Consider the following 26,965-nt stretch of genomic DNA (forward strand, 5'->3'; position numbering starts at 1 on the left):
TCTGAATGTAGAGGAATATTCCCCAAGGGACTACACATGCGTTCTATTCATAGCTTGAGTACTAAAGAAAGGGGTGTGATGAATGCGCACCTTCAAGCGATAACAGCGAGACATTTAAATTTAAAACAACATGATACATGTACATGATACATTACAATCGTTTTGCTATTTTTTATATACAGTACATCTATTTTGTGGGTATACTTGTTTAAGGTGTAAAATCTATTATTGCTAATTTCTTTTTTTCGATAATAATAATAATAATAATAATAACAATTTTCCAACATGCTCATGACGTGTGGACTTAGATGTTACACTTTTCAACTCCACGGTTCTCCCGGTCCTAAGGGTCACGTCATGTCAGTCAGAATTCTAGCACTCTTTCATCTGTCCATATTAAGTTAATAAAGTACAGGTGTGACAAAATGGACAAAAAAGAAGTATGTGGAGAGAAAATGTCACATCAAGAACTTGGCACTATTCAAAAAGAGTAGGGGATCATCTACCAGTGTGCTGATCTGGTAGGTTGCCGCGAGTCTGTGGAGGGCCTAATCCAAATTTCCTACAGATTTCCAGTTAAGCTTGAGGATGATAATAAATACCTTTACATTATAAAACTCTCCGGTGTAATCAACTTAAGTATGACAGTATAATACATAATAGGATGGAACAATAAAGAAATTGGTATTCTACTCAAAAAGAGTAGGGGTCATCTGCCAGTGTTCTGATCAATGTAGGCATTGCACTGCAGCTGCCGTAGGCCAAACCAGAACCTGCCTTGCTTCTAAACTAAGGGCGATTAATAATAAATTTACATTTCACAAATGATTTACAATTACCTAAACTAATTGATTGATTGACACTATGTATACCTATAGCGATAAGCTTACTAATGCTGTAAATCATTAAAATATTTATATGTACTTTTGAACGTTGGTGACATTGAGAATGAAGACTACATGTTTTAATGTAAGCTAAGCCACACTTGAGGCCTGACAGGCATAGCTCAACAGGAGATGAATGAGGGGGCAAAGGGTTATGAACACTTTCTGAATTACAATTCTTTTTAAAAATAAATTTACTAATTTTAAATACACGATTTCTTTCTCTTTATAATAATTCATGATAGGAAACTAGAAAGTTGCTAGTAGATTTTTTTTTAATTATTGCTCTTATTTGAATATTTGCTGGTTGTAATCTTTGAAAAAATAGTAACTTTTTAGCAGCAATGGTTACTCATGCTTCTCTGCTTTTTAGTGTAATCATGGAGGAATTATTTATCTAAAGTGTGGTTGCCACAAATGAAGTAACGCAGTGATGTATTGACAAAAAGTGCTGTATTGTGTAATCACAAGTGGGAACCGACGACGCAACAGTGCTGTAAACATCGCAGGTTTGATTTCACGCAGTCGGGGGCAACACAATTTTTTGAATTTTCTTGTGTTGCATACTGTAGGCTGTACAAGGAAGGTTTTAAACTATTTACGCTTATCATTAATGTACGTTGTGGGTTCTTTTTGTATATTTATTCATTAAGCACAAAATACATTGGTACATTCTGAGAATGAAATAATGCAAAAATGATCAAAACCTCACACACACCAACGAAAAAATACCATACTTTACACACAGTCCAAATATATAGTGGATAATATATAAAATGATCAATTTTATTTACTATTAAAAATGCAAAAAAAGTGAATAAATAGATTATTTAGCAATCAATTTCAGATAACCTAAGATGAGCGATTTTAGGCTAACGGCCATGGGGATGTAGATATTGATGTATGCTGGCTACCCTTATAAATATAGTAAGTCAAGGGCATTTAAGTAAAATTTGAACTTACTGCACATATATCTTTTTTCTACAGGTAGAAATATCAATCATAAACATTTATGTATTATGTTCTTTATCAAAAAAAAAAAAAGAAATAGAAAAACTTCGATTAGGTAGGATTAGTTGTGGTCAAAGTCTTAAAAAACACTAGAAACTGTGGTGGGTTCTAAATGTGTCCCCTTAAGGCGTTTTACTGTATGATGCATGAAATAAAGATGTATTGTCCCCCAAAAAATAATTGTTCAACATTTTTCTGTGGAATATGCAATTTTAATGTTTACATAATAGTTATTCATTTTACAAAAAATTGGATCAAACAAAAAAACAATTTACCTTAAAAAACTGCCAGCCAATTGTTTTTTGGTTGGATTTAACCATTTATTTTGTCTATTTATAAGTGAAAACATTATTTTTTTTTTTAACTGCAAAATTAACTATTCAAAGTCTGATTTTATTAATCTTCATTTTTCATGTTTGTTATCTATTTTCATCTTTTTATATTCAAGCTTGTTCAGGCCTTGAATTTAAACACAACTAAGGGATATTAATAAAAGTATAACATTTTACAAGCAAGGCCATAAAGAGAGCTGTAGCGATCACATCTCAGAATCATTGGAGGAGACATAATTAAAAAAGTATCCCTCTATATCGGCCAGACTGCTCTTGACACGAAGAAACATTTACTCAAAGACATTCTTTATAATCGATATTATTAGTCTCAAGGTCAACGCATAAACAACTATAAAACAAGCAAGACTTCAAATACAGACAAATATTTACGAGTATTTTAGCTTTCTGGGGAATCGTAATCTATAAGCTATAAATGTAGAGTCATGATATAAAAACAACAATGTTATAAATTGCATCAATACGGACAACTACAAACTTTTATTGGAATGGAATGAAGCATTGTGTCAAGACATTGTTTGACGTTCATACTATTGGATTCTGCCAAGTTGTAAACAATTATCTTCTATAGCAATGTCATCAACCTGCGATGATATTTATCGAAGCGTAATAAGACCAGACTTAGAAGAGAGTACTCAATCTCGACACAATTTTTAAGGAGTTATATTTCCTCTTCTGAGAATTTAAGAGCATCCCCACCTTACCAATTCTTTGTTGTTGGGGAGGGGGAAGGAGGACGGAGGGAGGGAATACACCAAATATGAAGTTTAATGATATCTACTACCGTAGGAAGACATTGTTTTATCATAAATAAAAAATTGATTATAAATTTGTGCCGATCATCATCTGATTAACAGTGCTGTAATTCCACAAATGTCATGATACAGCATCTCATCTCAAATCACATGTGGATCCTCATGGAAGGGAAGGTTTAGGTTAGGGTCTTTGATACAGGCATCACATGTGAAACACATGAGAGCCTGTATCATGTATTTTGCTTTTGATACTGGACAAAGTATCAACAATCAACTGCGATCATAAGGTTGAATGTAAGGTTTATAAACAACATTGTCCAGCCAGAATTGTTCATGCAAATGCCATATAAACAATAACTTTAATAGATTATTGTGCAAACAAATTTGTGATTTATTGGAAGAATCACGAAGCTATATTTGTCTCTCCTCAGATCGTGCACCAGCGTGACTCTGCTTCTTTTAAATAAAGATCTGTAAGATCTAAAAATGTTTCCCACAAATGACGTAAACTTGACTGACGAATGTAAAGTTGGAAAATAGTGTAGTTGTCTATTTTAGTAATTGATTAAAAAAATGTAGTACCTAAGTATGTGCTCTTTCGAATAAACCACAACATACAATAATAATGGAATCAAAGGGCTTACAATATTAAATTTATTGACAGAAATTCTAATACAAACTGTTATCTATTTCTGTTAGTTAGGCTTAATTGCTTTTACAGTCATAATTTTAAGTAAAACCTTTTAGTGTAGAACATTATGTATTGCAACCTTTAAACACAGACAGACGAATGGAAAATGTAATTATACTTTCAGTATATATTTGTATACTTTAAAAGATGTATTTATTATTCTTAATGTTGCTTCGGATTGTGAAGAGACTATAATGTCTGATAAATTCGAAAAAAATGTGCATTCATTCATTTTAACTGTATATATACATATAGTAGTTTAATTTGATTTATTTATATATATATATAACACCTGAGTATATCCTTGGGATTTGATTGGTTAATTCTGTATCATACTCTGTTCAATATTACTTCTATTGCATGGTAACAATTCTATTAGTGCTATTCAAATCTTATAAAGATATTGAGAATAGTAAAGATATTGAGAATAGTAAAGATAGATTTGCAGTTTGTGTGTTTCCAAAGGAAATATGTATATATAGTAACACACCTAAGTATATCCTTAGGATTTGATTGGTTAATTCTGTATCATGTGCTGTTCAATATTACTTCTATTGAATGGTAACAATTCTATTAGTTCTATTCCGTGACAGCTTTTTGTAAAGATTTTGAGAATAGTAAAGTTAAATTTGCAGTTTGTGTGTTCCCAAAAGAAATATATATAGATATAGAATGCTAACACACCTAAGTATATCCTTAGGAATTGATTGGTTAATTTTGTATCATATGTTCAATATTACATCTATTGCATGGTAAAAAATCTATTATTTCTATTCCACACTTTTTGTAAAGATTTTGAGAATAGCAAATTAGATTTGCATTTGTGCACTTTCAAAAAGAAATATACTATGGTTGAAAAAGTTTTGGTTGCGGGACGTCGGTCTACAGTGCTTAGTGATTTTCAATGTACTAGTGCTTTCTAAATACACTAGTTGAAAAGCTGCATAAAATAACTTAATATTGTATGCATATTCCTATCTCTAGTAATTAATCACAATATCGTGATATTCAAAACAACTAAAATATTAATCTTAATCTAATTGAAATCATCAAAGCGTTCATTGTATATCACAATGCATCTCGGATTTAGTAATTAAATTTGCGATACAAGTTTTATCTTATGTTCTAATAAGAAAAGTAGAATCTAAGATAATACAGTATTATATATTAGAGGGAGCAGGTTGGTTTTTTTACCACTGACATTTGCATCATCGATATTTAAAGGTATGGTCCTTACGTTAAACGTTTTTTTAAAATATAAATTTCCTCTGAAAGTGATTTTGTTTACTCCACAAGAACTAACCACAGACATTTAACGAGTGTGAAAGGATGTTTAAACCACAATTATTCCTGTTGTGTTTGATTTCTCCAGGTACCTGTAACACTGAAGGCGATGTGATCCATCTAAACCACAATCACAAAACAGGAAATCATGCCTCATATCATTTCTTACATCAGGTAAAATGAAAACATAAGCAAAAATTAATACCTAAAGTGGTTTCGGCACTCTTCATAATAATATTTTATCTTTACATATTAATGCATACTGCAAGAAACTAAATCTCCCACCAATTAAAAATGGATACAGAAGTCAAAATAATACCGGACTGTGTTACAAGTACCTGGAGAAAGCAACATTCTTTTTCATTCGAGTTTACAAATTCTCATTTCTGTCAGATATAGTACAAAAGCTTCTTAATGTTTATGTCCTCTGGGAATATAACTGCCTAAAGGCGAAGCGCAAAAACTGGAAATTGTCAGCAAGGTGCGACTCTGAAGTAAATGTACTGAATGCTTAGTACATTTATATTGCTTAGTGAACAAATTTGCAAGTAGATCCCAGGTTGTACTCGAACCCACAACCTCCATATCACTAGCTGAGTTCATGGTTTATATACCACAAGCTTACAATGATGACTAGACAAAACAAGAACTATTTGGCTCCTTGACATAAAAAGCTACTTTTGAAAAATTATCATTGTGACTTTAATAGTCATTTTAATTAGCATTTTTGGTCCCTAATTAAGATGAGCTTTTCAATACAGGTGTGTGAAAAAAATTATTAGTATATCATTCAGAATAGTATAATTTTTAAAAATTGGCTCTCTACAGCTCCAATGATCTGTTGACATTTTGTACGGGATTGGCTGCTCAAATATTTGCTCTAAAATTGTCCAATATGAGTAAACATAAGATGTAAATAATATAACAATTGAAAAATCAATGTTATTTTAGAAAGTGTTTCAATTTTAAGAAATGATAACTGAAATCACATGATTTACACAAGGTAAACATGACAATCACATGTTTAGAACATCTGGCAAACCAATATGATGATGACATCACATTATTGACTTAAGCTATTAACTATGTTCACAAGAGGCTCTGACACCACACGTTGGATTGAAATGATACTTTATAAACAACCCATTGAGGCACCACTGGTTTAATGAACAAATGATTTTACTAAATGCAACTTCTCTTACATAAACAACTACTAATAAAACTGTGGCTTATATTAACGCCCTGCTTTGTAAAACCGCTGCTTTTTAATAAAACCTTCTACTCGGTGAAACCACTGTTTATAAACTATGAGCATCGTTGAATCAAACCTAACCTATATATGACCTTAAAAATACCATTACTGACAACTAACTAACCATGACAGGACATGAACCCATAATGACAGCGTTACAAGATAAGCACTCAGCCACTCTTGCATGATGCTTCTCAAATTACGCGTCTAATACCGAGAGGATTATACGATCAACCAAAATGAATTATATGAATAGCAACACAAGACAGCATCCACCTAAGCTAGCAACATTTTCTTTAAACCTGTCTTCGGGCGAAATTCACTTTAATCAAAATTAACCAGGTCCTTTTCCATGTTGATCACCGGAGCTTTATTTGTCCTCCATAATGTTTACGATGGATGCACAGAAACTCGTTACTGCGCTGACCTACTTCGGTACCCAGGTAATCACAAGTTTCATTAATCTACTTTCGAGTATGGATTAATTATTGATTTTCAAATAACAATTGTGAGATTTCTTTACATTCATAGACAATATAAAATATAACTCAATACTACAGGTATAATAATACCTATAAATTTACAAAATCATCATTGATTTTACAATAACAATTTTCGAGCCAAGATTAAAAACAATACAAGTTGATTTAATATAAGTTTTCATCGTTGGAATATATTTTCTAGGCCGGGGTATGTGATGACAAAATCAATATACAGTTAAAGATACAAAAAATTAGCAAACAAATTTATCCACTTATTATAAAATTGTTTAAAAAACATTCCAACAATCTAAAACTTTCTTGGTATCAATGTAAAAACATGTCAACTCTAAATAGGGCTGTAGTCTACTAGAAAAGAAGTGAAAAACAATACAAAGAACTAGGGTGGGGGGTGGGTGGAGGGGTCACTTGCATACAAACCAAATGGGGAGGTGCAGCAGCCACACTTGCGCTACATGTTTTACTGAAAAATACCACGGACTTGAAGACAGGAGACAGGAAAAAGCCCACGCCAGAGAAGGCGCAATATTTGTACTGGTTCCTGACGAAGGGGAACTGTTTGCGATGCGGTTGGCGGTAACACTGGCGACTAGTTTCCATTGATTCAAATTAAGGTAGGATCCCTCTAGCGATGCGCTTAGCATCTAGTATAGTTGAAATCCTTGCTAAACTTATGCGATAAACGGTGACATAAAACGGGCGAGTGACTTAAACTACAAATTTCACCTGCCATTTGCCATGCTTGTGCTACTAAATCCTTGAAAATATAATCCATAAATGCTTCACCTCCCTGTATTTTCTCATACTTGTGCCACCAGGCCCACCAAAATATACCCTGTATGGAAATATGTAAAAGTGACCCCAACCCCATGTACAAAGAAGTATACAAAATGCACATTGAGAATAAGCAAATTGAATTGGACCATGAGGAGAGTTATTTGGGATGTAACTCTCAACAAAAGAAGAAATTACAACAGAGGGCTCTATAGCAAATTAGGATCTATAGCTTTTGAAAAATTATTAATCGCCAATCTATCAAAAATGTTCATACTACAACTGCAATCAGAATAAGTAGTTTGAACACATACCACTTAGCTAATTCATATCTTTCATCAAATCCGCTAAAACCTATCCCACACATTATAAGATCTTCAAGTCGAAATTAAAACAGCCTTCGCATTTATCTTAACAACGGGTAAATACGGTAATCGGTTGTTGCTTATTGCTTGTGCACTTTAAGCTAACACAACCGCTCAAATATGACGTCTATCCATAATTAACAACTGAAGTATTTATAACAGTAAGTATTATTTTTATTTATCCTTGACAAGAAGTCAATGTACTATCAAATAAGAATAAATTTAACTGACATTTTGTAAAATCAGCAATTATTTGTTGTTTTTTTCCTGATAATATTTCAGTCTGTGTTTGACTATTATAAACATCTTTTATCATTATGCAGAGATGAGTTTTTTTGGAATAAAACAAATTATGTAACTATCAACTTGAAACTTATCTGCCAGATAGATAGATCTATAGATAGATAGCTCTTAGGAATATAAGGATGAATTAATTGTGTAAACGCTGGCGAGAAGACCATAGAAGAAAGAATCTAAATAAATACTTCTTCTAAGAAACAGAATTAAAAGTTGCTCTATATTTCCAGTTTTCAATAAGAAACAAGTAATCACACAACTTATTTGTTTGCATTTTGCGGAAGTGAAGGAAGAAGAGAATCAGTATTAGCGTCACCTTGCCGAATCATTTGTCATATCTGTGACTTTACCTAATGACAATACAGGAAACAACTTGAATATATGAAATACTCGCAGCAGATCCGCTACAACCTAAAGATATTCCTAATACTATCTATAAATTACTCCTACACAAGTCAATGTATTGATTTGATATAAATGCATGCAATTGTATAAATTATATAAAATATCAATATTAAAAATATAATACAGTAGAACCTTAATTAAGGGGACACCCTCAAGACCCAACAATGAATCCCCTTAATAGGAGTCTCCCCTGAACAGCCATTGGTAGTACTGGTGGAACATATATATATTGCTCCAATTCTTTTTCACAGTAAAGTGTCCCCTTAGGTGTATCCCTAAAGTAAAAGTTCTACTATGTATTGACTTGACGACATGATTATATATTCCTTTGTATATTTCTATAGAGGATTAAATAATATTAATAATATGGACTAGTGGTCAAGACACCAGACTTGTTACAAAGATGTACCAGGTTCGAATCTTCCCAACTTTCAACTGTTGATTTTATACATGCAATATCATATTTTTTTATTGCAACGTTCCAATTTAGCATAAAATGCGTAACCTTTATTTTATACCTTAAATCTAATCTTCATTCATCTCATTTGAACTCATTTCATTAAGATTAATTGGGTTAAGCTTTGAAATAAAATTTAAATTGTTCAAATACATTTCAAGATATTCTTACTTAATGTATATTAATATTCTTCTAAAGGCAGAATAAATAAACCTATACATACGGTTCAATTATTCTACACATGATGGAACTTTATATCAAATATATGATTGATTGAATACATATTCGACAGTATAAGTCATGTGACCTATTCTAGTGAACTAGGGTTCACATTGAACAGAGTAGAACGAAGAGATATTGAAGGATTAGACGCTAGCTAGCGGCAAGGCATAATGTACCTGAGAAGGGTTTTAATTTCGTATACAATCAGTTTTCAACATCAGGGATGTTGGTACGAATAGCCTACAACTTTTGAAGTGTGGAATTTATTGTATATCAACAATATTTTAAGCAACAGCTTATTACTAGGGACCTTCAGAACAATTTGATAAGACAATATCAGTAATGAAAATAAAACAATTAAATTCAAAACATTTTTTCAAAATATAGAAATGACGACTTAAATAAAATGTAGACATGAATGGGGAAGAACCACTGCACCATTAATCATTTTTACTATGTTTTTGTCCTGTCTTGAGAATCTTAAAATGAATATTCTAAAAAGTAATAGACTATTTGGTACAACCTAAGTCAGAGCAAAGCAGATTTAAATGCTCTATAGTAATATATTCAACTACTGTATACGTGTTTGCAATGGTAGAACATTAAATATGAACATTTATACACAAGAGGGCGGTGTTGTACTTTTACTACTTCCAGTAGCAAATCATAGAGATGGATGGATGGACCACCCTCGTAAATTTTGTTGGGAAAAAAAAAATTGGTTGAGTTGGTCCATGTATAATAGGGGCTTTATGCATCAGGACAGAAGTACTGCTGATGGCAATTCACACAAGACTTTACCTATTTTCATAAAATGCATGGCTCAATCTCCTTTCCATAATTTTCTAGGAGAGCTAGTTACATATTATTTGTTTTGAAAGTAAAGATTACTACCGAAAATATGTATTTTTCTTAAATACTATTTACAATTCTAACTGAAATATATCACTTAGGATACAAAAATATAGATAGAATTATTCCATTGAAGATAACAAGTAATGGAGCTGTAGCTTGGTGGTTAACGTGATTGCCTCTTCTAATCCCAAGGCCTGGGGTTCGATCCTGGCCTAATGCCAGGGTTGTAACTCACGCTTTCAACTCCACTCCCTAAGCCTCAAATGAGACTTAATTTATAAGCACGATAAAGTATAATTAATAAAGTGTAATTGGCAAGTTTGTACTCGCTGTTGGATGCGAATGAAATACAAAAAATGGTACATACCTCATTTACGCATTCTAATTCTTCATTGAGGAAGTTTTTAGCTGCCGTCGGCATCTTCTGAATGCTACTATAAAAATTATTTACATATTCCCGGTACTTTGGCACTTCTCGCGTGTACAACAAGCGATTTGTTGATGTGTCCTACAGAATGGTAACAAAAACAGATTAAACAAAAACAGTAAATGATTAATTTGTAATTCTAAAGAACCGTACACATTTTTTTTCTCATTTGTTTGTGATTATCTGGTTAAGAAAACATTTAAAGTATAGAAGTTATTTTTTCTAGACTTCATGAACATTTCAAAAATGAAAAATTGAAATTATAAAAGACTATAAATCCGAGTTCAAAAGTGTAATTATTCAATTTTCATCGATTATCTATATCAATTTCAAAATGCACGGAACATTAAAAGCATCCATTTTTTTCATACTTTCTCTTGTTCCTTTAAATATTTGAAAATTGATATTAATATTCAAAATTACTAATAATAAAAATCTGGATGTCATATAGCATTTTATCATAAACAACATGAAATCATATAAGGTATCAAATCATAAAACAATTTTGGAATTGAATAATTCTTGATTTAAAAATAGAATCATAGCGCTATGTTTCCAAGAAGTTCAAAACTAATTCACTGTTAATCAGTCATATACAATATTACATTAATGGTTTCCACTTTAAAGGAACATTGAAAAAATATCAAAGTAAATTTTTTTTTTCATCGGTGGAAAATTATTTCCATTTTCATATACTAGAAATTATGTTTGCTCTGAGATATACAAAAACAGCTAGATAAACAATTACAATTCAAAGTGTCGCATTACTCTCATATGGTATACTGACAAGCATTCAGTGCCCAAATGGCAGCTGGATAAAAGCAGTTACGAAATCTATTTGTAAGAGAGATGATGGACCGGTAACGTCTACCGCTACATAACACCTCAAATACACAATGTATCGGATAAGTAGAATCTTGCTATATAGAATTTGTTTTCTTACTGTGTTATATGTTTCCCACAAAATGAACATCAAAATTGATCTACTGTTGACTGATCAATAAATATATAATAATTTGTGATGGCTATAAATGTATATATATATCCTTACCTTTGTGTATTTGATAGCTTCCACTGAACATGAATCAAGCAACGTCTCAGCGATAATCTTGAGGGCAGCCTCTACAGGTAACGTTTGTAAAATATCAAAGATAAAGTTTGGATGCGTAATTACCGTCACCCAGAACCTTTGACCAAGGCTGTCAAACATAAACATTAAGAATCATTAAAATAAATAACTTATACTCTTACTGCTTACTATTTCCTCTTTACATATAACTGGTTACTCATTGACATGATACCGATTCCATCTTTTACACACCACTGGTTTTCTCTTTACACACAACCACTTCCCCTTGGTATGCCACTGGTTCTCTCTTTTACATACCACTGGGTCTCTCTGTTACATGCCACTGGTTCCCTCTTTTACATGCCACTAATTCTGGTTCCCTCTTTACACACAACCCCTTGACACACCACTGGTTCCCTCATTTTACATACAACCCCTTAGCACACCACTGGTTCTCTCTTTACATGCCACTTGCTTCATCCCTGGTTCTCTCTTTTGCATGCCACTGGTTCCTCTTTACACACAACCCCTTAGCACACCACTGGTTTAATCTTTACATGCCACTTGCTCCATCCCTGGTTCTCTCTTTTGCATGCCACTGGTTCCTTTTTTAAAATGCCACTGGTTTTAAAGACAACCACTTAACACGCCACTGGTTCCATCTTTACATGCCATTTGCTCCTTCCCTGGTTCCCTCTTTTACATGCCACTGGTTCCTTTTTTTAAATGCCACTGGTTCCTCTTTAAAGACAACCACTTAGCACACAATTGGTTCCATCTTTACATGCTATTTGCTCCTACCCTGGTTCCCTCTTTACATGACACTGGTTCCTTACTTACATGCTACTAACTCTTTCACAGGTTTTTCTTTACATGCCACATTTAAAAGCTTTACAACAATTACCTATTGTTCTTCCATGTCTTAGCCATGGCCTGACCAGCATCATTTTCTTCTGCTTGTGCATCAAAGAAATCAAACAGATACTTTATGGTGACTGGAACGGAAATGTCACTGTCATCGCTAGGAGCCTTTAACATTGCTCTAAACATACCATCCACATACTTTTGTATTGTTGTCTGAAAAAAACCAAAATAAAAAGGGTTAAAAAACAAATGCAAATATGTTTTTATACTCAAGGATTATACTAAAGGAGGTGGGATAATACTCAAGCATAGGATTATTATGCTCAAGCTTGGGATAATACTCAAGTATTGGATACTACTCTAGCATGGGATTATACTTGAGTATGGGATTATACTCAAGCATGGGATATTACTCAAGCATAGGATTATACTCTAGCATAGGATTATACTCTAGCATAGGATTATACTCTAGCATAGGATTATACTCTAGCGTAGATTATACTATAGCGTGGGATTATACTCTGGCAGAGGATTATATTCGAGCATGGGATTATACTCTAGGATAGGATTATACTCGAGCATGGAATTATACTCGAGCATGGTATTATACTCTAGCGTGGATTATACTCTAGCGTGGATTATACTCTAGCACGGGATTATACTCTAGCATAGGATTATACTCTAGCATGAGATTATACTCGAGCATGGGATTATACTCGAGCATGTGATACTACTCAAGCATTGGATACTACTCTAGCATGGGATTATACTTGAGTATGGGATTATACTTGAGTATGGGATTATACTTGAGTATGGGATTATACTCAAGCATGGGATAATACTCAAGCATAGGATTATACTCTAGCATAGGATTATACTCTAGCGTGGGATTATACTCTAGCGTGGGATTATATTCGAGCATGGGATTATACTCGAGCATGAGATTATACTCAAGCCTGGGATTATACTCAAGCCTGGGATTATACTGAAGCATAAGATTATACTCTAGGTCGGATTATACTGTAGCATAGGATTATACTCTACTGTGTGATTATACTCTAGCGTGGGATTATACTCTAGCGTGGGATTATACTCTAGCGTGGGATTATACTCTAGCATAGGTTTATACTCGAGCATGGGATTATACTCGAGCATGGGATTATACTCGAGCATGGGATAACACTCAAACATGGGATTATACTCGAGCATGGGATTATACTAGAGCATGGGATTATACTCGAGCATGGGATTATACTCCAGCATAGGATTATACTCAAGCATGGGATTATACTCGAGCATGGGATTATACTCTAGCATGGGATTATACTCAAGCATGGGATTATACTCGAGCATGGGATTATACTCAAGGAGGTGGGATAATACTCTAGCATAGGATTATACTCTAGAATGGGATTATACTCTAGCAAGTATTTTTAAAATGAGACCTTAGTGGACATAAGACGCGGAAAATGGACTTCATGGATAGTCTTTAACTTCCGTCTGTAGATGGATCCAGATTTATTTTTCCTTCGGGAATTCCTGTGTTCATCTTCTAACGGATCTACATCTTTGACCTAAAACAAAGAACACATCAAAACAAAGTATTAAAGAAGAATTTAATTAAGTAATTCAATTTTTGCAAAGACATGACCTGGAACTGGAAGCATTTCAACTCAAAGCTAAAAGGAACTAGTTGTGCAAGAGAGCTTATGTCAGCTTTCGAGCAACTGACAATGCAATTCATAGTTTAATAGGATCCAAACCTCACACAAGACGCGATTCACAGTTTTCAGTTGCGTTAAGTTCCTAAAAAAGTAGAACAAGTAGAAAAAAGTTCAACTCAACTGTGTTAACTCAAATTATTCAAAAATAGGTTGACATAAAGCGTTGAGTTGCTTTGAGTTTCATGTCGACATAATCCCACCTAAAAAGGAAGGGCGTTAACTGTTGAACTGAATTAAAACACAGTTTGCTTACCAAATGCCAGGGCTGTGCGCCCTTTTCTAAATTCGAATCTTCAGCATTAAAGCCATATTTTGCATCCATGTTAATAGTATTTTCTAAAAGTTAAATCAAACTTTACAAATTAACAAATGTTGGTAATCACAATTTTTCAGAATATATAAATACCATATAGGTACCTTTACTATTAAAAAGTGCCATACTAAATACAGTTTTTATCAAAATCGGTCTCCATGATTGATTTGAAGTCAAATAACTTAAGGTTGGACGACTATAAATTTATTACCATTAGGTCACTATCATCTGACAACTTTACTCAATTTGGCAAGAGGATAAACAAAAGGTGTCAGTACCGACAAAATGGAAATTAGATGCACTCCAAGAGCACTTCCATGCCTATATTATAGAACTACGCATGTCTTTTATAAGATCTTTGTCTTATACCATGACAAAATACCAAAGGTAGATATTGCCATCAATTGCATTAAAAACTAATAATATTACAAATTTTTAACATTTTTATACATTTATAAAGAAACTGATTACAACAATAAAGATAACAATCTCATATATCTATAGATGGTTTTATTTTAAGTAAACCATTCCTTATACATTTAGAAATTAGTTTGTAAAGGAATGAGCAAGTAACATACTAGATTCTTTTCCATAATGCATAAGAAATAAAAGACTGTATACAATTAAAGATCAGACAAAAGAAACACAATACAGTAGAACCTCTATTAAGGGGACACCTTCGGGACTATACAAAGTTTCCCTTTAATACGGGGTGTCCCCTGAATAGGGATTGGCTGTAGTGTTATATATATATATATTTCCGGGTGTTCCTTGGAAATGTCCCCTTAATAGGGGTACCTTTTGAATTGGTGTTAAAATATATATATTTCCTCTTTCATAGGAAAGTATCCCTTTTAATAATTGTCATTGATATCTTAAAAAGAGTGCCAAAGAGTCAAGTGAGCCAAGTTGTTTATTTAATAAAATGGTATGGTTAACAAAATACAAGTATTTTCAATAAATACTATAGCTCTACCTATACAATAGTCTAGTTAAAAAAAATAATTGGAAAAAAAATACTTCATTCACAAAAGAAAATTATACTTAATTATAAAGAACACGTTATTAATATTGATATAATTATTATTGTACATCAGTAATGATCAAATATAAACAAATTATATTTATATCGTAAATTTGTAATAAAAAAAATATAAATTTGTAATGTAATAGAAATTTTAAAATTCTGAAATTTAATAAAAATTGAAATCATAAAATTGATCGATTTGAAAAAAACAATTCTCACCGTATACTGGGTTTGTATTCGTGACGATCTGGCCTACAGTGGCGCTATGCCGTCCGTTTGCGCGGTGTATTAGTGACACAGTGGCACCATCTTTTATCTATTGAGTGAAATTATCTAGAGAATCAGATCTGAGATCCTCTTCTGCAACCATGCATGACTGTTGCTACCACAGCAAATTTCACCCAATGATGGGGTGAAAGGTCATGCACCAAAACAAATATCTGGGACTTGTCTATTACACAATAATATTAGGTCTACTTATTTATCCGTAGAAATAATTTACTGAGAATTTGTTCAGTTAGAATAATAGAAAAATGTATATAAGAATTATGAACAGTTAGAAATTTTAGTACTTTTCCAGTAAAAAAACTTTTACCTAAAAATGAGTTATAAACCAAATATGTATTTAACAAAATAAAAATAGCATAGTTTACCAGAACAAAAGATTATACCATATAATTTATTCACATTGATTTTTCAGTGATGCCCAGTGATATACTTTAAAAACAAAAACATGCAACTTTTTTTTAAAATGATTTTTAAAAAATGAATATAAGTTTTAGACCAAAATTTCAGATATTTTTTTGTGCGTGATGACCTTTAACCCCAATAATGTGCAACCGAAGAAAAGACATGCATGGACACAAGTGCGATTTTCAGAAATAAGCATCTAATGAACAAACCATGCGAAGGTTGTCATGAAATTGTTGAAAAACAGTGGTGCAAGCAGAAAAAATAAATAAAAAGATAGTCTTAAAGTAGGCCCTATTGTTATCCTCAATATTACACTGCATATGTACAATAACTAAAACCGTACTAAAAAGTCTGGACCAAAAGTCTACCATTTCTATTTCACAACAAATATAAAACTAATAAATAAATTAAATTTCAAAAAATATTTGAATAATTTATGTAAATTAGTTACTTACGCATAATTAACATTTGACCAATAGCGGATTAGAATCTGTAGAAATGCAGTAAACATTGAGGACTATATTCGTAAGCCAAGCTTTTAGGACTCACCTAAATGATCAACTGTCGTGGGACTAATAAAAATAGATGAAGGCTTAGCGTTAGCTACTTCCTGCTTTGGAACAAGTGCGACTAACGAGCCATTCCTTATCTAAACCATAGTGAAAGAAAATGCGAGGAGAAAAAAAAACAATGGGGAAAAGAAAAAAAAATATGAGGAGCGATGAACTGAAAGCTGTAAAAGAAAAATGGTGATAAGCACAAGAAACGCATCAAGCAAAAATGAAAATTGTTCGCATAAGAAAATCAAATTAATGTGTCTAACAAAATCAATTAACCGTTTCTCAGTACTGCATCTTTAATTTTTACTGTATCATAGGCAAATTCTATAATACAGTGTCACATAAGAAACATATGTGACACCTGTATCATTAGCTATACACCTGACATAAAACTGGTGACACATGTGATACAATGTGACAATGTATTACCGAATTTGGCTGGACAAATAATGCCATATGTGGAGATACAGTACAGATATTCGGTTGGATCAATTTGAAAATAAAAAGCATAATTTTAATGAGCAAACTAAAATCTTTTAGTATTCCAAAGCTCTTTCCAAATTAAAATGCAACAAAATATTTTGTAAAATGAAATCATTGCATATCAAAGTGTATGAAATGTCTACAAGCATGGAAATAGTTCCATGTGAAATTTGACAACATATTATCATGCAAATTTAAATGCAAATTATAAACAATTTACACACAAATACAATGTAACACATTAGATAAGGTCATGTCAAAATTATTCTACTGCAGTTACTGCAGTAACTTTCTTCAGTTATGAGGCAGTCACTGCAATTAAACAATATGTATGAACAGCAAAGAGTAAAAAAATGTAGTTTTCTGAAGTAACTGCAGTTAGAACAATTTTGAAATGGTGAGTTATAAAATCATTTCTCACAGATTTTGGCTATGTTCGTAAATACTTGCGTGTTTTAGAGTTTTTTATCTAATTGTTTTTATTATATTAATTATACATAATCTGATTCTGTATATCTTCTTTTTTTATTATTATTAATAACTTTTTCATATTTTTTAAAGAAAACTTTTATAAGAATTATGTTTCCACAACAAACAACTTCAACACAGCATTCAGATTTTGCCAATTTGTTTTTGTTTCACACTTACAAATAAAATGTAATATTTTAAAAATTATTTCAGGTAAAAGTGAAGGTTCAATCAAATTAATCGTAAGATTAAAGCCTTGTCTACACTATTAAACTTGATATGACAACAAAATGTGATGTGTCCATATATGGACATGATGATGTCATATCAGTACCATCTTTAAGCATATAGTACCATCTTTAAGCATATCACTACCATATTTGGGCACATCACACTTTTTGTCAAACTAGTTCGATAGTGTAGACAGTCAAAGTCAAGTTAAGTTTTTGTATTTAATTTTTTTTTATTCTTCTTGGACACGAATTAATAAAAATGTCATGTCAATTTGCCACATAGTACAACCAAAATAAACGACTTGGACAAGCAAGCAAAATAATACATACCTTAAAATGTTCTAATGTATTCAATTGCCTCCAGTTGTTGACTGTCTTGGAGGTGTTATCTATATCTGATAAAACAAGGTGACCGTGTTTTCCTGCCCTTAAATCTATCAAAATACAAATTTTACATTTGTAATTTATTAAAAATAAATCTTACTATTCCGTTCTGCCTCAGTAATTTACCTATATTCCACCGGTATCATATCAAATTCCATAATACAGAATAACATGTGTTTCACATCTATGGCCTATTATCATAGATTATAACATAAAGATTGGTTCTCACTAAAATAAAAATAATCTATCAATTTTGCATCCCCTCTTAAAGCAAATTGAATCATCATTTTTATGACGTACAAGGCAAAGCACAAAGCAGCGTTCGTTTTTCACTTTCAGCTCTTTGTGTCGATCAATTGCATCTGCATCCTATTGGGAACACAGCTTAATCTTTGACCTTGCTTACCTAAATCTACACTGGAAGCGGAGGGTCTATTAGAATATGGTCTGCTTTTATACATAGCATCAAGAATCTTCTCTTTTACTTGAGATATACAATCACAAGTAAGAACGTTCACACTGATCATATCTGCATCTCCCTTGTTGTCCATTGCAACTGTTAATTTCTAAAGTAGTAATAGGTTTTAAAAAAAATGATGATTGAATGAGGGGTGTTACAATACAATACTAAAGTACTGTATAGGAATAGTATTATCAATTCTAATTTATCATTGCATTGTGCTTTAACGCAACATAAGCTTTACATGCCTAGATCTAAACCGGTTAATATAGGACTAGGCCTGGCTGGAAAAAAATTTCTGAATAATTGGACATTTTTAGACAGTTGTGTTTTGGGAGATATTTAATAGTGAATTGTTTATTTCTGTAATGCAATATATTTGTATCTGATGTCTTTTTTTCAGTGTTTGTTTGCCTTTGCCTGTATCTTTGACACTTCAGTTTGCAACGAAAGCATTAGTTAATCAAGTCTGAACACTTTGCTGTTTACGACGCAAATTATAATATATAACCTTTCTTTCTTAGTAACTCCATAAAACATGCCCTTAATATGTTTTTATGATGGAAAAAATAAATTTAGGAGGTATTTAAAATACTTACAATTTCTTCAAAATCCACATTATCTTTAAATAAGTGATCTATGCTTAATGAATGGTAAGACTTTTGAGTTACAGCATCAACTGGTCCCTTCCATACTTTATATTTAATGGCTTGATATAAAAGGAAAAGTGGGTAGCCAGCGTGATCCTATAAAAAAACACAAAAAGTGAAATATTATATACATCTTTTGACCAGTGTGTTCATATATTTTAGTTTATATTATATACATCCAAATTTTTAAATCAATTTTTTCATACTAGATGGTTCTCGAATACACAGTAATTTCACCGTAAAAAAAACTGGCAATTTCAAATGTACGTACAGCAGGTCTATAATACATGTCGTTAACAGGAACGAATACATAGACACTGTGATTCGTATGTAGTCAACTAAAATTAGCAGCCTGAGAATTACTTCCGAAAGAGAAATGATGGGTGCAAAGAGGAACCATTTTTAAATATATTCTTTATATTATTTATGTTTTATAAAAAATATACAGTCAGGGTCCCTATCTAGGGTAACAGATCCCAGGTTTTTAGTTTAATTAGTATTCCATGACCTTTCTCATCAAAATTAATGTCTCTCATTGTTGTGCTATGTCAACATAATGTCAATGACGGTGAAATGTCCCCAATAATGGGGATAGCTATGCAAACAAGTAACAAGTAAGTAACAGTAGCATTAAAAACAGTAAAACATTTTGGGATTTAAAACTGTCACTGTCATAGTCGATTGAAATAGTAAAGTACTAATTAATTAATACAATTAACGTTGAGAAGCAACTGTCAGTAATAAAGTTTATTTGTATAATTATGTGTATAAACAGTACCCACACTCACAGTAAGAAAATTGCGCTTTAAATGGCGACAAAAAATGGTTTATGTATTTATTGTCAAAGGTTTTAAGTTTATCCCCCAATGGCCCATAAATTTACCTAAAAACGTTTAATCAATTTAATAATCAATTTAAACCTCAATAACTAATTATCTAACTCAAATTAGTAAACAGGGTTACATTAGGTGGTTAAAATCAGGGGAGACTGTATGAACCAACTTTAAATACCATCTGCCTGTAAAAAAAAACCCTAAATTGGGATATGAAAGCAAGCATGTTAACCACCAAGCTACCGTTTCATTACTAGTGTTCCAACTATCAAAATTTAGTTTACAATACGATACTATTGTTATATATTGGGATCCAATATATTGGTGTAATCCGAATATGAACTCATAAGCTAATGATAAGTTATGACTTGTAATAAATAGATACACAGTGATCTAAGTATTAAGTGATTTATTCAAGAATAGATGTCCTTTTTCTGAGAGCAAATCAACAAGTATACATTAGTTCCTGCCTGTCTGGCTGTGTCTTCTTTATAAAGAAGTACACAGGTAAACAAGCTATCCAGGGCAGTCCAGGGCAGTCCAAGGCATCTACCCAGACATGCTGCTTGTAAACAAGTTACAGTATGTTTTCAACAACATGATACTATGCTTACCTTTAGATGATCATACATACACAAAGCGACCCAGTTACTAACTAACTTCTCTCTCACTGATTCAGTCCTACAAAGTATACATCAAAATAGAAATGTGAATACTTTTACAAAATATTATTTGAAATGTTGAATTCTTTAATAACATCTATTGACATTTTTATAAGTGAATAAAGGGAGGGGTGGGGAGAGAACTCATATCAAATCAAACTGGTTATAAAATTGGGCAGAAAGTACTCAAAATCAGAATTATTAATTATTATTATCTTGCCATTTCAATGCATTGTATACTTTAAAAGTCTTTAGGGTACAGCAATTTTAAGACCTGAACATTATGGTATGACATAATATAATTTAAGCACAAAGATGATACTGAAAATATTCAAAAGAGAAAGTATTATGTAAGTTAAATAATATTGCCAACTCAATCCACCCAAGTTTAAAGTCTTTAGGGCACAACTTTAAGGCCTGTGCATTATAGTATGACATAATGTAAGTTATAAAGATGATACTGAAAAATGAAAAAATACTTACCATCTAAATAGTTGTTTTGATCTTTTATAGACTACACCATCACTTATGTAGTCCTTAAGTAAGTCTGTTAGTACCCTGAAATAAAAACACATAGTTCTCACAATCAGAAATTCCTATCAAGCCAGTTTTAACAAATTGAATATGTATTTGTCAATGTACTATTATTATATATTTATGTACGCACTTAAAATTCTGTCTGAAATATAGTATTCCTTCCAAATAAACAAGCCATTAAATTGGAAACATTATTACAGATCCTGGTCTTTTGTCCAATCAGCAGTGAGCATGAATTACCTCGCTGACAACAGATAACAGATGTTCAATGATCACGATATTTTCTTAGGGCACCGCAACCGAATCTGGACGTGATGTCAAAGTAGCTTATTGATAAGCCTAAATTCTTAAATATATTTTAGAAGAGTTGCCTAAAATAGTACACTTACTCTGTGAAATAAGGTAGTTTTCTTTCTGAAATCATTCCAACCGTCAACAGAGATGCAAAGTTTCCCCTAGAAAAGAAATATACAGGTATATATATACATGAAAAACAAGCAACCAAGCGCTGAAACCGTAGCTTCAATTATGACAAATGATAGATGTTAAATTGGAGGACAACAGACCAAGTACCTCTTTTTGGGACACCGATATACATAGTTCCTTTTCACATAAAAGAAAACAGTGCTGTTTTATATGATTTTCCATTATTTAACAACGGTGCCATCTTAAACGGAACATTTGTGAATGAAGCTTTAGTTGAAACTTTCCTGTAAAATGAACCCAAGGAAATATATGTTTAACACTATGGCCAACCCCTATTCAGAGGAACACTTTGATGGGTTTCCGAAGGTGTCCTCTTAATAGGAGTACTACTGTATTACTATTGTTTTGTTCATATGTTTTGCCATACATTTTCACAATCGTTTTGCAGTCAGGTTTTAGTGGGGTGCTTGGTCTGGTTGCAGTCTAACGTGTGATGCTGGAAAGGATGACACCATAAATATTATGATAAATACAAATTTTTAATCACACATTTTTTTAGCTGGGAATGGGAATAAAAGACAATACTCACTTTTCTTTTTTACTAATGTTTTTATTTTGTTCTACCATCTCAATAAAAGCTATTAAGAAGTCTTTCTTTCCAAGCAACTTCGCAAACTCCTTTAGGCCATGTTCATTAAGAGAACTTTCTGTTGTCTTCAAAGAAACAAGTAAACAAACAATGAAAGTTTGGAATTTTATACGACACCAAAATAAACTTTTTTTAGACTCTTCCTCATGAACCATACAAAACCATGACACATTTTGAACGAATTACTACATTTCAGGAGCCCAGATCAAATTCAATTAATGAACTCAAGTATTTCACTCTAAGTGTGAAAAATACACCAACCAAGAATGAATAAAACTCATTCCAAATCTAAGATACAGTAGAACCCCTTCTTTGGGATACCACAAGAGGTAATACAATTTATTTTTTAATGACAACACTATTTCAAGCAATACTAGAAATGGGAGTTTAAAAGGTATATTAAACCTTCCATTAAAGTAGAAAACATGATATTAAAGGTTACATTCAAATACAAGTTTTTAAAAGAACTGGGAGACAATAGCCAGATATATGTTTTACTTACATCCGATCCATGGTCAGCAGGAACGTGATCATATCCAGTGAACATCATCTTCTTCATGTAATCCAGCATAGGTAAGAAGGGCATTCCAGTGCCCTCCAGTTCAGTGGTCAAATCATCCAAATTAGTGGCCAGCTCCGCAATGGCTATGAAGAAAATAAATTTGAAATCTTGAAAATGTTCCATTTTACAAATACAGTAGAACCTCTATTAAGGAGACACTTATCTAACAAATGCTCCACTTTAGACATACAGTAGAACCTCTATTAAGGAGACACTTATCTAACAAATGCTCCACTTTAGACATTGTTTTACAATAGTGCACTAGAAACTAATATACTAATTATTTAACATACCTCTTCTACTATCTTCTCGTACGCTCTTTTCTAATAGTTCCATCTCCTCCATAACTCTTTCTTTATCTTGCTCAATTTTTTTCGTCTTACAATAAAAAAACAAAATCATAAAAACGAGTATTAATAGCATAAGGGTTCCGATTGCAGCTAGAACAGCGTACAACCACCACGAAAGCTTCGGGTATTTGACTGGTCCAAGCACAACCTCGATGTTACCATGAACAACCTGCAAAAGAAAAAAGTAAAGTTTGTAAATTTATTAAGAGCTCAAACTCAATTTGAAAAATACAAATGAAGAAACACCAAAGGAAATACTTAATTAACTAATTACAAAGAATAAAAAGTCAAGCCCCTCTTTGATTTTTAAAATTCCATCATAGTCGAATCTAAAGCTTGGTTCCCATTAGAGACGCAGCGCAAGGAGTGGATGCAACACAAGAGAGTTTACAATACCCAAAAATGAATGATTTTAAGTTGAATAGATCGAATATGACTGACTGAGGAATCGTCCATGATTTTAAAAAACTTTTGCAACATCTTATTTGTGAAAAAAGTGACCAAAATGTTCTGTTTTAAAGTAGAATCCCTCCTTTGGGACACCCCCCCATTCAGGGGACAGCCCAATCAATCAATCAAGTGATGTACATCAAACGAGGAGCAATATACGTGTTGAGACTAAATCCAATCCCTATTCAGGAGACACCTTCCCATGATCCAAACTAAAGTAGAAGCAACATATGTTTTAACACAAAGGAAAACTCTTATTCAGGAGACCCTCTATTAAGCTCTGTCTACACTATCAAACTAGTTTGACAAAAAAAGTGTGATGTCGCCAAATATGGTAGTGATATACCCAAATATGGTAGTGATATGACATCATCATGTCCATATATGGGCACAGCACATAAAATTTGTAAGTGTAGACAGAGCTTTAAATGGAGACTTTGTTGGGTCCTGAAGGTGTCCCCTTAAAAGAGGTTCTACTGTACTTACTGTTACAAGAGGGTTACCCTTCAAAGTAGTACCAGAAAGGTTTTCTTTGGGACGCTTTTCAGGAGCAGTACATTGAAGATGTACAGCAGAAAACAAGGACACACTGCATATCTCATTACCAATGTAAACAACTACATCTTTTTTTGTGCTAGCCAAGTCAAGTCTTTCACCCTATGAAAACAAATTGGGTTTAAAATTTACGTTTATAAAATTCAAGAATAACCAGAAGGGCCATTCAGTGCAAATCTCCACCTAGGCATATGAAAATTTAATGATGTGTTCCCAAAAATTTTGAGTAATCCTGCTAACTAACAAATATATAAATTGAGAAACAAACAAACACACATATGCAAGCGCGATCGACCACGTAACTTCTCGCCAGAATGTCAGAGATAACAAGAACAAGAGCAATCGGAGAGTTACAACCTCCGTCAGCGGTAAAAACCGGAAATCAAGTATCATCACCGAATAAATGTTTACGTACACCATAAATTTGTTGCCACATAATTTTAGTTGGCTACTAATATCAGTGTAGGCAATCTGACGAAAGGACTAAAAACAGACTTACCCTTAACTGCAACATTCCGTCGTCCTTCAAATCAAATACGCCATCAACGACGTTCGACTTATATTTTTCCGTATCATTGAACAAGTAGTAAATCGGATCAGGATAAATTTGCATTGTAACATTATCCTTCGAATGTTCTGACCACGTCAAAAGTTTCTTTACATTTGCGAAACGGAAGCCCACGTCAGCTGTAAAAATAGCCTTGTCCGCATCATCTGACTGTCGTTTGACACGGTGGTTTACTGATGAGAAGTCGGGAGTAGGGCAGAACATTGTTGTTTCATTGTAGGGCTTTAAGCACTCCTAAATTTTAAAAAGAAATGTATTACTATATTTAAAACAGAATAAAAAAGGTCATGTCACACTTTTCCAAGACAAGAAATAATTTAAAGAATCTCCCTTTACATGGTTTGGACTAGGTCTTCTTTGCCGTGCCTACCATGAACTGCTTACCAGGGACTAAAAGATGGATTGGTACATCACCTTTAAGTCCTTATTCGAAAACACTTGTTCTACAACCATGGCTGAGGGGAGCTTTAAAACCTGTGACAGATATTTTCTGAAGCACTCGGCCACTCAAGAAATTAATATATATTTTTTTTTTAACTGTATTGAATAAAAAACTAAAAAAGATAAAATTTAATTTATCCGATAACATTTTTTTTCACTTTTATTTTTTCATAATTTTTTTTTAAATGCCTCTCTATTTACAAAGTGTCCCCTTAATAGGGGTGTTCCACTATAATCATTTTTACCTGTTCAAAGGAATAACTTCCCCAATAAATTCTGATGCTTGGCTTCTGTATTAGGTTAAATGCATAGCCTGTGATAGTCAGCACACGGCCACCTCTACAAATATAAATAAACAATATAGTCCGTTTACAGCGATATTTTTATTGCTTTTTGACAATCCTCCAGAATGGTTTAATGGGTTTTTTTTGTCTTGTTAACCACCGTGTATACTTGTTTTTTTATGTGTTAATTATGTTTTCTGGAAAATATATGAATATAAATATTTGTTCACAACACTCCACTATGATTAAATAATATGTACATGTGAGCCGCAATTACCAAATAACATTTAGTCAATAAATATTAAAAGATTTCCATGTTTCTATAGAAAAAAAAAATGGTTTTCTTGGAAACAGGTTTTTAGTGATTTGTTATTTATCATGTTGCAGCCTAATTGTTAAGCTTGTTTCACACTAGCGATCCAATGTAACGCAACCTACAAAAATGCCCTTTGAATAATTATCTTTGCCCCAGCCTACTAAATGATGAAAGTAATATTTAATAGTTCTATTAAATGGTTCTATTAAATGGTTCTATTGCATTTTGAGAAGCTAAGCTTGGTTGGTAAGTTAAATTTAACATTTACGTGCAAAATCTCCTAATGGTTTTATATTCTGCCGGTAGTACGGTATAGAATATACTTACGAAAGTATTGTAGATTTTGGCTTTACTCCATCAACCAATGGGTCTGAATCAAATTTGAATAACTTTTTTGCCATACGCTTTTCATTAGAGAAATAAACAAATAGGGTGACATATGATGTACTATTCACTTCAATCGTTTGGCATTTAATAATTGTATCACTTATATTCCTGAAAACAATAAAAACAAATTATTCATTTCATTGCGATTAACAATATAATTATTATTATTATTTATTATATTTTTTTAAAATAATAATAATACTTTCTCTTTACTAATTTCATGAAACAAAAAACAAAAGCAAAAACAAACAAGGAGTAAAACATATTTTTAAAGATGAAAGGGACCCCCAGGAAACCCCAAGGGGCTTGTGATAGGAGACCCACTACAAACTAGTTACATTAATAAGGATAACGTAAAAAGAATAAATAATTAGACAAATAGACCATGGCAGGATTAACAGGGGACGCACATTGTTAGGGAATTTTTTTTTAAAGAAATGAAGATTTTAACAATCTAATTTATGTGTTGTGTTATATATAATTTTATA

The 26,965-nt window shown here is 32.4% G+C and overlaps 1 protein-coding gene across 1 annotated transcript in view; it reads right to left on the bottom strand.

Moving 5' to 3' along the window:
• Nucleotides 1-26,965, bottom strand: part of LOC144855238 (plexin-A2-like) — a 117,276-nt gene that overhangs the window by 19,977 nt on the left and 70,334 nt on the right. Inside the window, exons 16-34 of the mRNA XM_078713045.1 lie at nt 26,418-26,585; nt 25,736-25,829; nt 24,981-25,283; nt 24,413-24,583; nt 23,420-23,645; nt 23,067-23,209; nt 22,505-22,629; nt 21,879-21,944; nt 21,436-21,510; nt 20,905-20,971; nt 19,407-19,553; nt 18,754-18,913; nt 18,294-18,397; nt 16,769-16,868; nt 14,440-14,522; nt 13,908-14,036; nt 12,503-12,675; nt 11,581-11,728; nt 10,470-10,610 (exon numbers count right to left, since the gene is read on the bottom strand). Of these exons, the coding sequence (XP_078569171.1) occupies nt 10,470-10,610; nt 11,581-11,728; nt 12,503-12,675; nt 13,908-14,036; nt 14,440-14,522; nt 16,769-16,868; nt 18,294-18,397; nt 18,754-18,913; nt 19,407-19,553; nt 20,905-20,971; nt 21,436-21,510; nt 21,879-21,944; nt 22,505-22,629; nt 23,067-23,209; nt 23,420-23,645; nt 24,413-24,583; nt 24,981-25,283; nt 25,736-25,829; nt 26,418-26,585 (2,623 nt within the window). The remainder of the gene's footprint in view (nt 1-10,469; nt 10,611-11,580; nt 11,729-12,502; nt 12,676-13,907; nt 14,037-14,439; nt 14,523-16,768; nt 16,869-18,293; nt 18,398-18,753; nt 18,914-19,406; nt 19,554-20,904; nt 20,972-21,435; nt 21,511-21,878; nt 21,945-22,504; nt 22,630-23,066; nt 23,210-23,419; nt 23,646-24,412; nt 24,584-24,980; nt 25,284-25,735; nt 25,830-26,417; nt 26,586-26,965) is intronic.

The sequence above is a fragment of the Antedon bifida genome, chromosome 11, assembly GCF_963402885.1.
Source record: "Antedon bifida chromosome 11, ecAntBifi1.1, whole genome shotgun sequence".
In the NCBI taxonomy this organism is placed as follows: Eukaryota; Metazoa; Echinodermata; class Crinoidea; order Comatulida; family Antedonidae; genus Antedon; species Antedon bifida.